The sequence below is a fragment of the Styela clava genome, chromosome 4 (genome assembly GCF_964204865.1).
Source record: "Styela clava chromosome 4, kaStyClav1.hap1.2, whole genome shotgun sequence".
Lineage (NCBI taxonomy): Eukaryota > Metazoa > Chordata > Ascidiacea > Stolidobranchia > Styelidae > Styela > Styela clava.
The window spans coordinates 12,453,361-12,471,441 of NC_135253.1; the positions used below are offsets into that span (position 1 = coordinate 12,453,361).

Below are 18,081 nucleotides of genomic sequence, written 5' to 3' on the forward strand. Positions count from 1 at the left end.
AATTGATGTTGTCGTCGTCGTCAAAGCAATGTTGTCAAATATTATATTTTTGTGGTTCTGCGAATGCAGGAGCGCTCGGCGATGGTGGAACCACGCATAGATGTTTGGGAAACAAATGGTTTGAAAATTAGTTTTGCAATAAATATGCCGCAACCCCCAAACTTGTTAGTTAGCGCGCAGAAATAGGAGAACGCACAACATTCTATAAATTTTCGTGAGTTTTATTATGTAATATAAACAAGTGAACGAAATATGAAGAAAAAAAATACAATGCTGCCAAAAGTTGCAATATTTCATTTATATTTCTTTCTTTTTGGCAAGTTGGGAGTTGGCCCTTGAGAAAAATGGTCAATAATATAAGGCAACATAAGAAAATAAACATGGTGCGGTAAACCAACAAATCTCACAAAACAAAATTCTTGCTGCATATTAAAATGTAATCAAAAATTGAAATTTTAATGCTGGTATATGGCTGACCGAAATTGAAAGAAATTAATTTGCTGGCAAATTTCCAAGAACAAAAGAAATAAATCGCCAAAAACTGTTATTGAATAAGATCATAACAGTTGACAAAGTGTAGCAAAAATTTTAATAAAAGGAAAAATTCATAGATGTACCGTTTCAATAAATTTTGACAATAAATCTACTTGTTCGCTCTTGAATTTAAATGATATTGGTCGGCCATTACTATTTTTTTTTCGTTATGAAAAGCGTGAAAACTCTATTAACATGTTACCTTTTCATAGTAATATAATCGGTTTTGTAAACAGTGCTGGCCATAAAGAGTGAGATGGTGTTGAAATACGCCGGAATGTCGATGAAGTTAGCGGAGGAGTGAATGCAGAAAAGAGTTCCCATGGAAACCGGTCACTGGAAATGAGAGATTATGCAGAAACGAGAGATTTTACAAAACAGAGTTTGAAGAAAAAAGATATTCCATCGAAAGGAGAAAACCCTGACATTGATATTGCCGGGATAAATGAAATAAGCTGCAATTTCCGTCCAGCAAAACAGAGAGTTGGTGTGATAAAAACGGTAAAATCAACAATAAAGAATATGTAACCAAGAAATCTCGGAGCCATACTGCGGAAGATTTTTTTAGAAACGCACTTTTTATGAGGTAATAAAAAAACAAGGAAGACAAAACGAAAATTACCTTCTGTACCAATCAAATTGAATAAAAAAAAAAAGACGGAAGTACTAGGTATAAACAAAATCATATACAGAAAATTAAAAATAAATGTAATTGAAGGCATCGCATGCTTGCAAGAAGTGATAAAATCAGGATGAAATTTATCAACAGATCATGTTAGATGAAGCTTGATGGACACCCATAACCAAAGGAATGTTTAAAAAAATTTGATTGCGAGCTCAACTAGACGAAAAAGCATTATCTCGAAATCAAATCCACGATTCTTAGTATTGAGCGAAATTGAGAAAGATTTTGCAATTAATAAGCTTGATGCAAAAGTATCAAACATTTATGCAAGATCGAACATGTATCGTGTATAAAATTCATCCTGGACACTGCAGAAGACTTTGAAAGAAAAAATGAACTTGAAATATAAAATACAATATTAAAAACTGAGAAGCAGATAAAAACATGATTATTGAGTTGGATTGTTCAAAGTTTTTTGAAAATAAATCTCAAATTAAACTATGACTTCATTATAGCTTTCAACAAAAGGTGTCCGTAACAAGTCATATTGAAGAGGTTGCTGTTTGTTGGCAGGTGTGTGAGGAGAGCCAAAGTATTCATGATTTTCTTCTAGATTTGGGACATCCAAACCACTGCTGGAGTCATAGGTACGAAGACTACCACGTCCACTATCCATTCTGTGAGTGAAACGTGAGTCGGAAAGCTTTCTTCGCTGAGCTGATAATGTACGCATGCAAGCTTCACTCATTTTTTGTGAGAAATCGTCATCTTCAAATGAAGAGAGTCTTCCTTGATCAGCTAAGGAATATGTATGGCCATCTGAGAATCTGGTATTATTTGTACGCCTTGGTTTCTCAGTGTGGTAGTGAGGATGATGATGTGGATGTACTACTCCTTTATGATAATGACGATTCTTAGGATCATATGAACTGGCAGTGGTAACGTTACCATTTGGAGCAGAAGAATTTACATCATCATAGTAGATGTACTTATCATATCCACGAGCTACAGTGTAGTATCCCTTTTCCATTCCGATAGGGTTACTTTCTCTTGTCGATCTTGATACTGGGACGAACGCAGAATTTCGCTTTTGAATTTTAGCAGATTCAGTTAAATATAAAGCTGATGGAATAGAGTTAACACTTTTCCCTTGACGCTGTTTAACTTTTCCGCCAGTGATAAACGACGCTGGGCCCGCATTATCAGAACTTTGGGTGCGGTGTATTGTATGCGCTGTAGATTTCCAATTCGGTATAGATTCTGAATTACTTTTTGAAATAGGCTGTTCAGAAGATGGCCTTTTTCCACTTTTTTTCTCATGGTGTGTATGATATTCCACCCTTGGCTGATGATGTTGGTGTCGGCTCGTATACGGATCCTGTGCTTTAATATAATAGGCAGATGACTTGGGATCTTCCGTATGACTTCGTACTCTTGGTTTTCTGGGTATAGTATGAAAATCATCATAATAAAGTTTTGCATCGACTGTTTTTTGCGGCGTGGCAGTTTGTGTTGATGTGTCGATGAAACTCCGTACTTTTTTTCGGTGTTTCCTACCACCATGATCTGTAATATCTACATGTTTGGACGAGTGGCTGCGTGCAGCATTAGGTTTATCTGATATTTTGTTATTTTGTACTGCATTGATGAGGACATCCAATGGAACTCCGTTCTTCAGGGTATCATCTCGATTCTCTGAACTCACTGACAGATGTTTAGGTGTTTTTAAGTCTGGATTATTGTTTTCACAAATAAGAGAGACATCGGAAACAATGCAAAAATCATCACCGGTCAAAGTATTGCCTCTGGACGGTCTTCCCGTTCTTTTGACATCTAAACCGAATACCAAAACAAAAAATAATTTTTAATGATAAAATGAGAGGTAAAAAATAGGCCGAAAGTTTCTGTTGACTTGTATTTAACAATATGAATAAAATTGATTGATGACGCAATCCAATATTCATATTCCAAGTTTAACCAATACAAAATACCATTACACATGAACAGTTTCATGTATTCGTCATACGAAGCTAAATATATTACTATATTTAATAACAATTATGAATCAAAACTTGTTGAATTAGATTTTAAAATTTGTTGTTTCAAAGAGAATACAATATACCATTGTCATAAGTTATTTATTTTTTTTCGTGCAGAGGTTAGGCTACAATCTAATCGAACTTTACAAAAACTTTACAAATAAATTTATAAGTTCAGGCATAAAAAAATGATGGCATTCTTGTTTGGCACTCTAAAACCGTCTCCTCCAAGTAAGGAGTAATCGAGGAGAAAGAACTTTCAATACCCCAGTACCGTCGATTACAAACAATATCATACCTAACACACTGTTATGTAGAGGCTTTATTTTCATTTCAGTCAAGTTCGGATCCGCCAAGTTATTGACACTCAAACTTTTTGAAGGTGGAGCAGTTAAATGATCTTCAGTGATATCAATGATTTCTTCTCTAGCATGATCATGTGCAATAGGATCAAAGTCATCAGCATAATCTGAGAAAAAAAGAGAATAATTTATTGTTATCCCAGTAGTCTACTGTGAAATGCCTGTGTCCTTATATTTGAGCATTGCTCTCTTGTTTTTCACTTGGTTAAAATGTGAAGGCTTTATTTTTCCTCATTATCATCATCTATCCAGGGGTGGGCAACATTTTTGAACCAGGGGCCAAAAATTTTACCCACCTAGACTGGCGAGCCATGCAAGTGTGAGGTAAAAGGGTAACATTTTATGAACAATATTTACAGTGTTAAAAGCAAAAGTGGAAAACCATAAGCCTTGTGCCGAAACTAAATTTAATTGCAATCTCAACAAATTCCTTGAGCTTTGGTTGGTAGTTTGGTTGTGGTAGCATCGGGCGGGCCAGATTGAATTACCCAGCGGGCCGTAGTTTGCCCAGCGGGCCGTAGTTTACCCAGCGGGCCGTAGTTTACCCAGCGGGCCGTAGTTTACCCAGCAGGCCGTAGTTTGCCCATGTCAGATCTATACTCAAACCCACACAATCTGTTTCACATAGGGGTCGTAATAGTTAAGACCAGCCCTATTAGAAAATGTTCTTTAGATAATTGATATTGATTACTCACTATCTTCATCATCTTCCTCTTCTGTTCTTTGTTTCGAATCGCTTTCAATTCCTGATGTGTGTGAACTTCCATGACTGGTCATTGATCGATAGTAGGACTTTTCTCTTCCTGAATGAAAAACCCTTTTTTTATGGATAAAGTGCTATATGTGATCATTGGTAACTTCCATAAAATAAATCATAACTACCGGATTGTAGGGAAACAATTGTTTGTGGCCGATGTGAGATTGTGATCATGAAGAAGTGGTGAACTTAAACTTTTGATGTTACATACTAGGCGAACTATACAATGGCCTTTTAAATAATGGATGTTTTCCTGACTCTCGACCCCAGAAAAATTCTCCATCATAGCACTATTGCAAAATTTTTTACGCTTATTTTTGAGAATTGGTGCTTATAAACGGGTTTACCTGTTCCAAACCATTATTGTTTAAAAATCAAATTCAACCACATGCCACTTATACATACTGATAACTAGTTTTAGCCTAGTCTATCGCAGTGTTTGCAGAGCAAATTTTTGAATATTGCTATGAACGTCATTAGCTTTAAAATTTTCTAAGATAATAATATGACAAATATGCAAATGAAGATGTAATGATACAAAAAATTTAAACCATCCCCCACCTTGTTGTTTCGATTTAATTTCATCCTCGTTATCTGTAGAATGATGTTCGTTACTTGTCGTGTCGGCGCTCTCGAGGTTTTTACCAGCGATATAGGATTCTCTGTATCTTCTTGCAGCTGTAATTTTAGGAAATTATACCAATGCATCAAATTTCACAGAAATGATTTTATTATTCCTTTTTGTTATCGGATACAAATCAGACTTTTACGTCATTGGCTATCTATTGTGGTGTTTTGCAATCAATGAGTACAATAAATTACATGTATAATATAGTGTGTGTGGTGATAATCACAATATGGGAGTGTGAGAAAACTAGTTTATCTGCATTTTGAAATTTCTCAGAAAAGTTTGGAACCACCAGAGTAGTTGAAAGAAACCACATTGACTTAAACAAGAAATATTTTATTAAAGGTCTTTTCACATCAAGTGAGCTTCCGCAAACAATAATTGCCAACAAGTCAGATGGCAACCACCTTCGCTATACTTCAAATTAATATGGAATCACAAGACACACATCACATGGGCATATCCTAAAAAAATCTTACATCCACAACACATACATGATCGTGTACAAACCCATTATAAAAAAATTGACTAATATATAATCGTGTTATGGGTTGAGCCAACAAATGGTCACAAATTAAATATTGTGACCTAGAAAATCAAACAAAGAGATAATGTTTCTGAAAATTTCTATAGGCAGATGAAAACATTGACCACTAAGAGTAAATAAATGTAAAAGTCTATTTTTGGCTTGTTCAGATGAAGTGAAAATTTTTGAATGACCTAACTGTAAGCTAAGGAATAACACGGGTAACACGGCCCATGCTTGAAATTTATTAGAGACCCACTAGAAAATGTTCCGCATCCAACGATTGCGCCGTAGGCCATAATTTTCCAACCACTTATACCTTTAGCAAATTCTGTTAAAAAGGATTTCAACACCAAACTAGCTATTTGACTATTACTATTCAATTCAATCTAAATTAACAAGATATTCATGCACCATGTTCCGGTGTAGACAAAATAATTATCCACTCTTTTTGACTAAATAATCACATACCCTCTGACTCACTTTTTTTGCCATCCACTTTTCTCATTTGTTGAGCGTATGGCGAAAGACTCATATAAAGTGAGTGAGTTTCCCTCAAAAAATGGAGGAGATATTTTGATCGTGAGTGACTTCCAGTATAATATGTCAATTTTCTGCAAGCAGGAAGATCTTCGGGATAGATTTCAAATCGTTTACCCTGTGAAAATAGTAAACAGAACATGTAAATATTAAAGATTATTTTCATAAACAGACAATAACTGATTTACTACCTTGGTCAATGTAGCACAAGAGTGATAAAACATTTAATATCACAAAGTAATATATATAACCACAGACGTAATTAAATTTTATAGACGGTGATAAAATAGAAAAATGTAATAAAATCAAAATCTGTTGACAAGAATGTATCAACACACACAAATGAAAAATAGGTTTGGCCATAATTGGTTTCAGGCATACAATGTGATGAAATGCAGGCGTTTGTATTGTCTGCAGGCTGCAGCTATTCATATATATATATATATATATATACATATGAATATTTTGGTAATTTCTCAAACATTATTACTATAATTTTACTATACAGTATCATAATCCATTCAACTAGGATATGTCCAGTATCCTTTGGTTAGTTACAGCTCCCTCCACAATAAAGTTCATGCATCTGAAACAAATTACTCGTTACCTATTCCCCCACCATATATAGACTGGTAAAGGGATGAGAGGACGTGGTTCGCCACATTTTTAAGACGTCTTATAGACTTACCTCTAAAATCTAGTTCAATCTAAATGACAATCGCAAAACAATTTAACGCAAATGTCCATTCACAGGGTGTAAAGGTTTCAATGAATGTCTGCATTATATCAATACCGCACAGAGCAAAAATGCCAAAGACAGACAGATGTTGTCTTGGAATCATTACCGTGAAAAACAGTCGTCCAACTTTGTTCCACATGAATTCAAATTCAAGTTTCCATGGAGTTTGTTGCATTTTCTCTGGATTTCCATAATGAATTCTTATACCTTGATGAAAAATACCCAGCAAAACACTTGGCTTCGTTTCTTTTTTATTCTGTGTGATTTAAAAAGCAAAAAATGTTTTGTATGGTTACGGTGACACAAAAATACAAAACAAAGAAGCCCTATAACATATTCATTTTCTAACCTGAAAAAGCCAATTCTTAAAATCAAGTATCCAACTACTAATAAATAAAAATTGTCTCTATTATTAGGGATTAAAAAACAACAAATGTGTGTGGTAACCATGAAGCTAACAGTCCATATTTCTTTTTATGCTTATTGTACTCGATAAACTCTCTAATTAGGTTTGACAAGACAGCAGAACAATCAAAGCAGCTTTGACAGGCATGGTAACTATGGTTCAAATTACATTTCATATTTTATTGAAAATTTTATAATTGAAAAACATTACTTTCAATTTTACGCTTATTATGATGCAATTATCTGAGCAATTTAATATTGAGTATCAAAATTTTTATACAAAATTGGGAAAATTTTAACATAAATTATGGTTTTACTATCAGAATGGTGCATTCACAGGTTTAAATGAGATTCCCATTATTTGCATTCCTAAAACCACTTTCTTACATGACATCAATTTTAATAGTAATTTCCATCAAACTAAATTGTCTGGTCATTTGCCATGTTTGCCCAAAGTGTTAGGGTAGATAATAAGGTAAGCTTATATAGTTTTTCTCCCAGTACATACAACTCTACAAATTGTTCTTAAAAGCAAATAGAAGCACAGGAAAAACTTTTGCACTTATTTAGGTCTTGAAGACTTGACCAACACACTTGAACTAGATATCATTGGACTTAGATAAAATTAAATACCGGCAGTTCATTATTAAAAAAAACCAAGAATTCAATTCAATTTTTTTTTCAAATAGGATTTTCATATTTTTAGCGTGAGGGATGGGCAAGCTGACAATGGAGCTTAATTAATCAATGCATTACCTTATATAGTTTGTAATAATGTACAGGGACGTCATCGATTCCTGATGCTTGTTGAATATACAATGCTTGAGATTCGAATGAACTTCGACCTTTGTGTTCTGCATGTAATGTTGGGAGATGGGAAAGAAGATAATCACGACCCCACTTTTCAATAAACTGAAACAGAATAAACGAGAATGGAAAATAAGCATTTGAGTTTTGGTGAATTGTATTTGCCTCGACAACTACATTATTGGACACAAAGTGGACCTATAGGCTATTTCCCTTGGTTATTTTGTTGTTGTTGATCATCATGTTAGAATCTCTTTTCTTCTTCTTGTAGCAAAATAATCGCTTTCCTCATTGACCTAAAGATTATATTTTTCGCTAGATGGCTATGGTAGTTCGCTAGATGGTTGACTTTTATTTATTTCAAAAATTCCTGTGGCCCCGGAATTGTTGGATCAGTTATTTTTAAATTAATGTAAAATACTGTCAATTCGTTTTGGACATCCCCGATTATCAATACACAAAACGTACAATAATATTTCAAATTTCAATGTTATAAACCACAACGGTTACTAAAAGCAAATATACAGGGCACGACTGTCGCAACTTCAAGTACTATTGTAGTGGGATTAAATCATCCACTTGACCGTTGTCTGAGCAATCGTCAATTTCTCAACACGCTTGTGTTTTGAAACCACAAGATTGTATGTATCAAATCTGTTATGGTGATTATCTTATTTTAAAAAGAGTCTGCGACTAACGCTCTGGCATATTTTTAAAACAATTATTGGTTTACAAAAGATTAGGATACTTGAAGCAAAAATGGACAAATCCGAATTATTTGCTGTTTCAGATATATTTTTCTGAATTTGAAATATACAATATATCTTGAATTAGTTGAATATTTTCAATAAATTTATTCACGCAAATCATGGTACAGCATGGAAATAGGATTTCGGGAAGTTAAAAATTGTTGTATTGCCAGTTTCTATTTCTACTGTAATCAGAAGTAAAATGATGTCAATTTATGGCCGCGCGTCATATGCTCGAAAGAACATATTTAAAATTAAAATAATTTTAATTTCTCGTACAATGAAAATAAGACGCTGTAACGTGCATGTCAATTATGAATATACTCTAACACTCGATTAGTTTTAGACCTCCCTGACTAGATGTAGACCAAAACATTTCGCAGAAATCTCTGTTAATTCCATTCGAGAATGATATATTAAAGGAGCATTCAGGCACTGTGATTTGTGAATTCAAGTATTGTTCATTTTGGTGATGCTCATCAGTCATCACATAATCGGAAAATTTCTAACACTATTATTTGAATTCACTAATATGAATGCCTCAGTTAGTTCCAAAAATCCAATGAGGTGTGAGTAGACATGACCTAGTCTATGATAAACCTGTGAAACTAACTCAACAAACAATTCAACAGCATTGTCGTTAAAAAAACAACAGCTGCTGTGAAGTTTTACTTACATGAATTTGCATGTTAATATTTCAGTGTTTTTTAACAGTTCATTGGAGCAAAAAAAGTTTAACAGAACACTCTAACACCAAAATTTATTTCTAAATTGTTTTATTGATCAAAATCAATTATCGAACAAGCTTGTGATTTCCAGAATAAATATGTGTAATTTATGTCGAATAAAATTAAATCTTTTTTAATTTTAGCAAATTCACTATAAAATTACATTGCATTATTTAAAAGGATCCTAAATTATCACTATTAAAATTTTATGAATATCATACAAAAATATTCTACATGCAGCCCTTATAGATTATTAAATACACAGACTTACCCAAGAAGGGAAATAATCTTCTGGTCTGAAATAATGGCCTTTGTGATGAACTGTATTATGATCTCCCAAGTCTGTCTGCAATGCATGGGATGCAATAGTAAATAAAATTTCATCTTGGGTTAAAACTTTTGATCTTGCTACATTTTTCTTTAGCTGGAGGTAGTAGAGATGTCTTGATATTGGGTCACTGAAATTAATAGTAATGTAATGAATGGGTGCATAAAACAACATCAAAGCATAGAGAATGAGAGGAATAGCATGCACGAATGGGTTACATAATTCGTTATTTACAAATTTGTATATTTATAAAAAAAAATATGTTAAATTTAATGCAATGTCACAGCAATAATACAAAAAATATGATGCACAGCACACACATGAAAAATATTTGCAAAAATGCATGTAAAATTCAATGTGATTTAGGGTTAGAGTTACATTACTTAGAATTAAACATATTGTTTCAGTCCAAAAATGATACATGCAGGAAAGAAATATTGCAAAAATGCAAGTCAAATTTAATTTAATTTCATATTACTTTCAATATTACTCTGAATTGAGAATGTTGTTTTACATCAAAGAAATAGAAAATATTTTTTTTTTGTGTGCACATGCATAAGAAAGAATGGTTCATCTCTCCAGTCTGAGATTTTCAAAAAATTCATTTCTAACAGAAGTTGAAATTCCTTATGCTGCAATATATTATCAAGAATTCACAAACAATTTTCTCAAAAAAATGAGCAAATTACTACAGAAACAAATTAATATCCATAATATTTTAGGAACAAAAATTTAGGCAGATATTATAATCTGGCTGAAATTGTTTCGTCTGTTCGCTTAGCTTCGAGTTTGAGGTCACAGCTCTATTTTTGGTGAAAAATATGCTTTAAGGGCACAAAAACATGTGTGATAATGGTGATAATTGTGGCAATATTATAACTATTGAAAGACAAACTAAAAATTTATAAAGGTATAAGTCATAATTGAAAATTGTATAAAATTATAGTCAAGTCAGTAACCTGGAAAGCAATTTCCCTATATACACTATAATTTGAAACTGTAATGTGATATTATAATGATTATGTAGTTTCACATTTATTTTGTTACTCGATTGAACGGATTCTTGAAAGAACTTTAAAATACCAACTGGGAAATATTATTCATTATACAATTTAAATTAAGCATTTTAGGAAAACAAGTATTTAGATAAGAATATTCTTCCTTACTGTTTCGAAGGTACATAGCATGAAGTAATAGGAAGTAATCCATAGAAGAATAAATCTGAAACACTTCCTGAAAAATGGCACAGGCTAGGACAAGGGTTGGCCATATCTAACTCCATTCAATATTTTGATATGTCTTTGATTATTTTGACATGATAAAAACCACTTGGTGGATAAATTTAAAATATCAATACAATTACCAGACAAATGGGAATATTAAACACAGTCAGATTGAATACGCATTCCCAATTCAAGTTCAAATGTAATTAAATTTAATTCAAATAATGGTGACGTAAATAATAAATGACAATCATATATTGGGCGTGTATTACATTTCTATGTATTGTTAATAACAGCAAGTCAAGCGGTAATGAAAACAAACCTAATTCCAGTGACAAAATTAAATCTTAACCCTCTGAGTTCAAATGGGGTAATCTTTTGACTTTTTACATAACATATCCCTAAATAGGTTATTATCCTGTGGGCGAATTGAATAGGCTTAACAAAACAGCAGGGGTGACAAAAGGCATCCATCTTATTCAGTCAAGCATAGGTAACCCAATTTCTGCTAAAGGAGAGACAAGGATAAAACCTATCTCATTGAATAGTAAATTGGAATTCATAAGATATAATCTCAATACTTGTATCCCAATAATTCAAAATCAAATTTCGGGGAAAAAAGGTGTTTATGATTAAGTGATTTCCTCAAAATGCTGTCAAATATAGTTTAAAAAAAATTGTAAATAATGAATCTTGCTAAGCCAAAATGCTAAAATTAATAAAGAGCATTTGTAGTATACATGATTTAATATATTATGAGTCTGCCGCTTAACCATCAACCGTGCCTATCTATTCATTCTATTTACATTGTTTTGGAAAGGGTGAAGCCAGAGATGTATTTTTGAAACCCCAAAATTTGAAATTCCCCCAAAGTTGGGAGTCAGAATATCAGATTTTCAATAATAATAAAAAGTATAAATTTTGTACAAAAACTCATAGAGCATTAGATTTTCTAAACATTTTTAACATTCTATTAAATAAGGCTTGCATATGCCAAGGTTTCTGTTGTCAAAATTGGATTTTCTTTGAGTTCTGAGCTAGAGATATAATTTTATATAATCCAGACTATTCCAGAGTCAAGTTGCAGTCAAAAATTTTTCCAACTCCCTGAGTCAGAGTCGATTTTAAAATTTTCACGAATTCGTGGGAGCCGTGGTTATGGCAATGTAGTGTTAGAGAAAAAAAAATCAAAAAGTAAATACTGCTTCCTCATACTGCCATCACAGTTTTGTACATATATAAATAAAGCAATAAAACATGATATGAAATGATTGCAAAATCAATAGAAAATGTCGTATAGCTAAACTTGTATAATTATCATTACCTGATCAATTTAGGGTGCTCCACATAAAATTGAACTTGAAATTGAACAGTTAGAACTGCAGCTGAGCTGACTGCCAGATCGCTTGCCTGAATAAATAAATAAAATTGAAAATGAAAGAAATGAGCTGAAAAAATATTGCCACTGGCTGGATGTGAATCAGGGATGACCACAAGCGAGTAATCTGATATTCTGAATGCATTCCGAAATATCACTTCTGAATATTACGGAATATAGAATTTATGCTAAATGAGTCATGTTCAATGAGGTTGAATTTGGAAGCACAGTGATTTGATGGTTTTTTCCCTTTTTTAAATTTCCAGAAATTTATTGAGGTCCTTTAGGTCCTAATTGGAAACTTCTATTGCACAAAATTATCAAATTTTTATTAAGTTTTTCAAATGCGACTATTCTAAAATAGAATATAATTTACATTTGATTCATTTCAAATATTCAATTCGTTCAGATATGATTAGATGAACATATCTACAATGTTGAATATAAGAAAAAAAACAAAATAACCTTTATTCTTTAAAATAAAGGGTATTCCAGTTATAATCAGTTGAAAAAATAGGCCTCAATTATTGTTTCAGTGATAACACCCATCTCGCTCTCAAAAAGGTGCCAATATTCTTGATTAATGATAAATTCAACCTCCCAATAAACTGATGGATAATATAGGTCAACAAACCAAGTGAGCAAAGGCAAACTTAGGATCTGTTTCAAGAGCAAATGAGTTTATTAATAGCTATCAGTCATAAATTAGAAAACCATGGATGTAAGATGTAAACTTCAGTAAACAGCTATTCATAACTGCTCACTGACATATGGTATGGCCAAGCATAAAACATAGGCAGCCTTAAATGAAGTTCGCAAATTCCGCTTAACGACGGCGACGGAAACATGGTTTGGCGAGTGAGTGTAAACAAGACATCGCTTCAGATACTAGCAAAAGAAAATTGAAATTAAAATTACTTTACGCCGCCACGATGGTATTTCATCCTATTAGCATACCGCTGTGATATATCTCGATCACTTCACGGGGTGCGGAATGTTAGAAATCGCAAATGTCACACAGCGGAGGAAATATTTTAGTTATGACATAATGAATGCGTTATCGCTAACCATTTTACAACTTAAAATACTCCGTGATTATTCACGACGATGATTTAGCAACGAATGTCATTATAAATTGGAAAATATTTTATCAGAGAGCTTCGTTTGGCCAACTGCAGTTATCGCGTCGTTCGTTCGGCCACGAATTAAACAACACAACAGGTATAAGATATTCGAAAAAAAATATGTGTCAATATTCATGTCAGAAAGCAGCGGATCTAAACACAAGATCTTGACGACGACCAGTCAGTCTATAAATCGCACAATCTTTATCCTATACGCATTACACATTATTGATTGCTTGAGATCGGTAATTAGGGTTATTAACGACTGTGTATGAATCAGTACAACAAACCGCATTACTCACTGCTGTAGTATTTTACGATTGCGTCATCGATGTACGGCAGCGACATTTTGGACGATTTACGGGGGAAATAAATCGTAATAAATATAAAGACACAAATAGCCGATGGGCCGCTAATATTATTAGGAAATGACTTCGACGATCGTAAAGTTCTCGCAGTTGGGAGGCGGTTACTTTTGCAACGAACTTTTTTTGGCACGGTCCCAGTTTCCCACATCTACATTTTACGGGGGAAGAAGAGAATGCGCATAATATTGTGGAAACAAAGAAGCGGACGCAAAGTTATTCGATACCAAAAAGCCTCAAAACAATTCAAGCGACCAGTCACGTGATTGATGGGCGAATGACAACAGAGTGTTATGTTGTGGGTTGAGGCAGCAACAAAACGCCGTAGTAATTCGTCGCGACGTCGTGGTAGCCGGAGGGCATAAATACCTCTTATATCAAACTTCAATTCGCCAACGCGCTATTATATCCTTTGTATTAAAATAAGTCTTAACCGCGCTGACTCATTAATTTGTAATTGTTTGAAAATACAGAGAAGAGAGGGATTACGTAATTGATTGTTGATAAGTCGCGCAATTTGTGAAACATCAATTGATTTAAAATCCAATCCTTCCTCATAGAAAATTAACTAGTTAGCGTTGTTTATAGCGATATTAAATCAAAGTTATTGATTTACTTTGAAGATACAAAACCTCATTTGTAAGCATCAAAGTTATATTTATAGAATTCCGCTAGCAATATTGGATTTGGTGCTTTGTCAATATAAAGTACCGGTAATAGAGAAGTAATTGGGAAATTATTAACATTTTAAATTTCTATCAAATAAATATATTGATAGACCAAATACATGAATCAAATAGATTAATAAATTGAACAAGAATATTACTATTCAATAAATGATTACCGATTCGAAAAATGTTATCTTGTACAAAACTGACAATTAACTGTTTACTATATAATTTTTTTCATAGATGACATACTTCCGTTACTACTATTGAATATACTGAATTACAATTAATCTTACCACTCAAATAGTAAAATTATTCGTCATGTTTCTACTAATAACCAAGCCAAAAATATAACCAACTAGGTAGTAAATAGTAATATAAAAAAGCTAAAGGATGCATAAAGCTGAACAAAAAATTCTTGCTAATTTTTTAATAGAATTTATCCCGGGAGAGAGGAAATCTGAGATGACTCAATCATTATATGGCGAACCATGGCTTTTCGTCCGGTTACCAGTATATGTTGGGTATTGGATTAGTTAGACAGTTATTTCTTTTCAATTGCATGGACTTAATGGTGGGGGAAACGGTATCCAACCAGCCTTTATGTGAACCACCCTACAACGTCGAGGAGTCCAACAATCATCTTACATAGAATTATCCCTCACAGGATTCAAATAACGTGAACCCACGCAGGGTAATCAGAGATGCGGTGGCGAGCATATTCCTAACGCTTAGCATGATACACCCACTGTCGGAGTCAATTGAATTAAATATGTTATCATTGTTATGAATATCACACTATTGCAATAAGTCCCTTGCACAGCGAAAACAAGATCAATATAATTTTTCACAAAATAACATCCAAATATGTGGATATGTGGAAGTGGATATGCTTCATATTGATTGGACAAAGAATATTCAGAATTGGTTTGAGTGTTAAAACAAATGTTCAGATATTGAGACGTCACCAACTTGGCCACGCAAGTGACAGTAACGGAAATGGAATGTTGTGGTATTTAAGAGTAAATGCAATGCATGGTCTATGGTCTGTGACAAACCCAAACAAGGACATCTGCTTGAACAGAATACCCACAAACTTTCCCATGACTGAAATATATCATGGACCAAAATACCCTTCTGTAACCAAAATGCAATTTCATCTACCGTATCCAGGGAAATAGATATTGTGAATTATGTTCTAATGTAAGAACCAAAGTGTTTTAAATGCAAGAATGCACATTGATTTAAACTAAACTTACTAATTTCTTTTACCGATAATATACTAAGATGCTAAATAATCAATTAGTCATTTTCCCATGAAGAGAATAAATTAAACTGATATTTCTACAACAGATACCAATATAACGTACACTAAGCGGTAAAAATACAGCCTGAAATGAGAATCAAAATTGGCATATTGACAATCTAAAATTATTTACAGAGTAAAAATAAAAAACAAGATAGTCTTCATACACGACCCTCGGATCATAGGGTGAGAACCCTCAGGCCCGTTGCCGAAATTTTAGAAATCCCATCTTGGATTCCAAGCGAGAACAGAATGAAATGAGAGTGTAAAATTTCATAGCCCCCCCCCCCCTCGAGCTCCAAATTCATATCAAGCACACTAACAAGATAGTAGTCTGCCCATACTAGATAGAGGTTTTAAATAGCCACAATTGGTCACAGCTTAATAATTACAACGACAGTACGGGTATCAGATAAAATATTTCAATCAATAAAGTAAAGTTGGAAAAAACACTATTGCTTAAAGAATAGCATATAAGCAGTTCTCCTTCTAATAACATATAACAGTTCTCCTCCCATAGGACTAGCAATCACAACAATACTTTTTGTTAATAGATATCGGAAGATTGATCAATTTGCTGTATTTGTTGGGGTATTAAATAGAAAAAGACTCACTCTTCTCTTTATTTCTTTACCCCATTCTTTCGGAGCATACTTTGAAATTTTGTACTTCAAATCCATAAACCATTTTTCATTGTCTGTAAGGAAAATTATTTTTATAATATCAATCAGGTTAATATCAAAATTGCACGCAATGGTAAATCAATGGGACTGAGCATGTAAACAAAACACATTAACATCATAAGTTCAAAAACCACGCTGTACACTTTACACTTAGTGTGATAAGTTGGGTAAGCTGGGTGAACCAAGATACACAGCAACTCCATGGGTATCAGTGTAAAGAAGTTATCTGTAGCATTGCCAGGAGTAAATGTGAAAAGTGCATCAAAAAATATTATGTTACAAACCTACTACTGTAGAGAGACCAAAAAAGTGTTTTTCTTTTATTGATAACAGAGTGCAAACTTGTTCAAATAATTGCCGAACTGTTGACTTGGTCTAAAAACACAAAATAAAGATTATATAAAATTGATAAATAATGATACAAAATTTTATTAATAAAAAATATGCTGTACAAATTATGCAAAATAAATTAAATATAGTAATAAGTAAACTGACCAGATGATAATATTTATTTAACCCAAAATTAGAAAAAATTTATATTCAATATATTTGCAATTATTAAATAAGAACAAAGATATAATTGTTTTAAAGATAACAGTATTTTAATTTGCTGTTTAGATTACCTATTTTTAATTATATAAATACAGAAATAAAAGCAAACTTGTGGGATACCATTGATGATATCAAAATAAGATTATGGGTTTGTTAAATTATTCTCACAATTCTTAACAGACTTGCACAAATTAATTACCTCAATGGCCCATTACTGTGTAATTGATAATGAGCTTAGCAAACATAGTATGGATCGAATTGGCACCTTTTCAGACTTAGTTAATTACCATCATAAGCTTTTAGCAAACATCATGCTGAGCAAAAATCATTCATTGCTCTCTTTATCTCTATGATATACTGACCCAAATAACATCATTGTAAAACAATATGGCCATAAGCTTCCTATAACTGTATAAAGCGGTCCTATAAAAACCATTGAAAATGCATACCGGTATAGGCTGTGTTCAAAATGATAGAACTTAAAAAACATAAATTAAAATATTTCTAAACTGTCTTACCTCAAATACTAACACAACAGAATCGTTGTTTAACAAATGAATCCTCACAGGTTTTTTACTTAATCCAGTCTTCATTTCAATGTCCTTTTCTTTTCTATCAATCGGGTGGAAATCGTCGTCGAACTCGAATTGTTTGAATATGCCTTTATCCTGGTAAAATAGGCTGTCTGACACAGGTCTTGGTTTCAATATTCCTCTGGTTTCATTGGTGTGCCGCAACCGTGGTTTAATATCATTCCTCTCCGAATGATCACCAAAAGCTTTAGGCAATCTTGGGTTGCATTTACGGCTTTGTTCAGAATGACGCTTTATATTCCCTGTTGAAACGCTACGTGCGCCAAGCGTGGTTTGTTTCTTGGTTTTAAACTTGCGCTTCACAGTAAACCCGAAACTAATAAAAAACAAAAACAATGATTTCAGTAAGCTATAATCAGATAATCGCCATTTTCACATTAACACCGGCCTTCAACTACATTTGGTATACTGTCACAAGAATA

At 33.1% G+C, this 18,081-nt stretch overlaps 1 protein-coding gene across 2 annotated transcripts; it reads right to left on the minus strand.

The window, feature by feature from the left end:
* Positions 1–200: 200 nt before the first annotated feature.
* LOC120325642 (uncharacterized) lies at positions 201–18,062 on the minus strand. Of its 2 annotated transcripts, none has more exons than XM_039391719.2 (12): positions 17,585–18,062; positions 16,799–16,889; positions 16,446–16,528; positions 12,315–12,400; positions 9,711–9,897; positions 7,912–8,067; positions 6,857–7,006; positions 5,943–6,129; positions 4,879–4,995; positions 4,256–4,363; positions 3,497–3,667; positions 201–2,992 (listed from the first exon to the last, which is right to left on the minus strand). In XM_039391719.2, exons 1-12 carry the CDS (start codon positions 17,657–17,659, stop codon positions 1,653–1,655), a joined length of 2,751 nt encoding a protein of 916 aa, XP_039247653.2. In that variant the 5' UTR covers positions 17,660–18,062; the 3' UTR covers positions 201–1,652. The 2 variants fall into 2 exon arrangements, with proteins under 2 accessions (XP_039247653.2, XP_039247654.2); XM_039391720.2 differs by having other exon boundaries at positions 5,955–6,129; positions 17,585–18,061.
* Between the last annotated feature and the right edge of the window lie 19 nt (positions 18,063–18,081).

Excerpts from the sequence above, each read along its gene's own strand:
- LOC120325642 (XM_039391719.2), bottom strand. The coding sequence starts at position 17,659 with ATGAAGACTGGATTAAGTAAAAAACCTGTGAGGATTCATTTGTTAAAC. Across the intron at positions 3,668-4,255 it reads AGAGGAAGATGATGAAGATA|ATTATGCTGATGACTTTGAT; the intron begins GTGAGTAATCAA and ends TTTTTTTCTCAG. Across the intron at positions 2,993-3,496 it reads TCTACATAACAGTGTGTTAG|ATGTCAAAAGAACGGGAAGA; the intron begins GTATGATATTGT and ends TATTCGGTTTAG.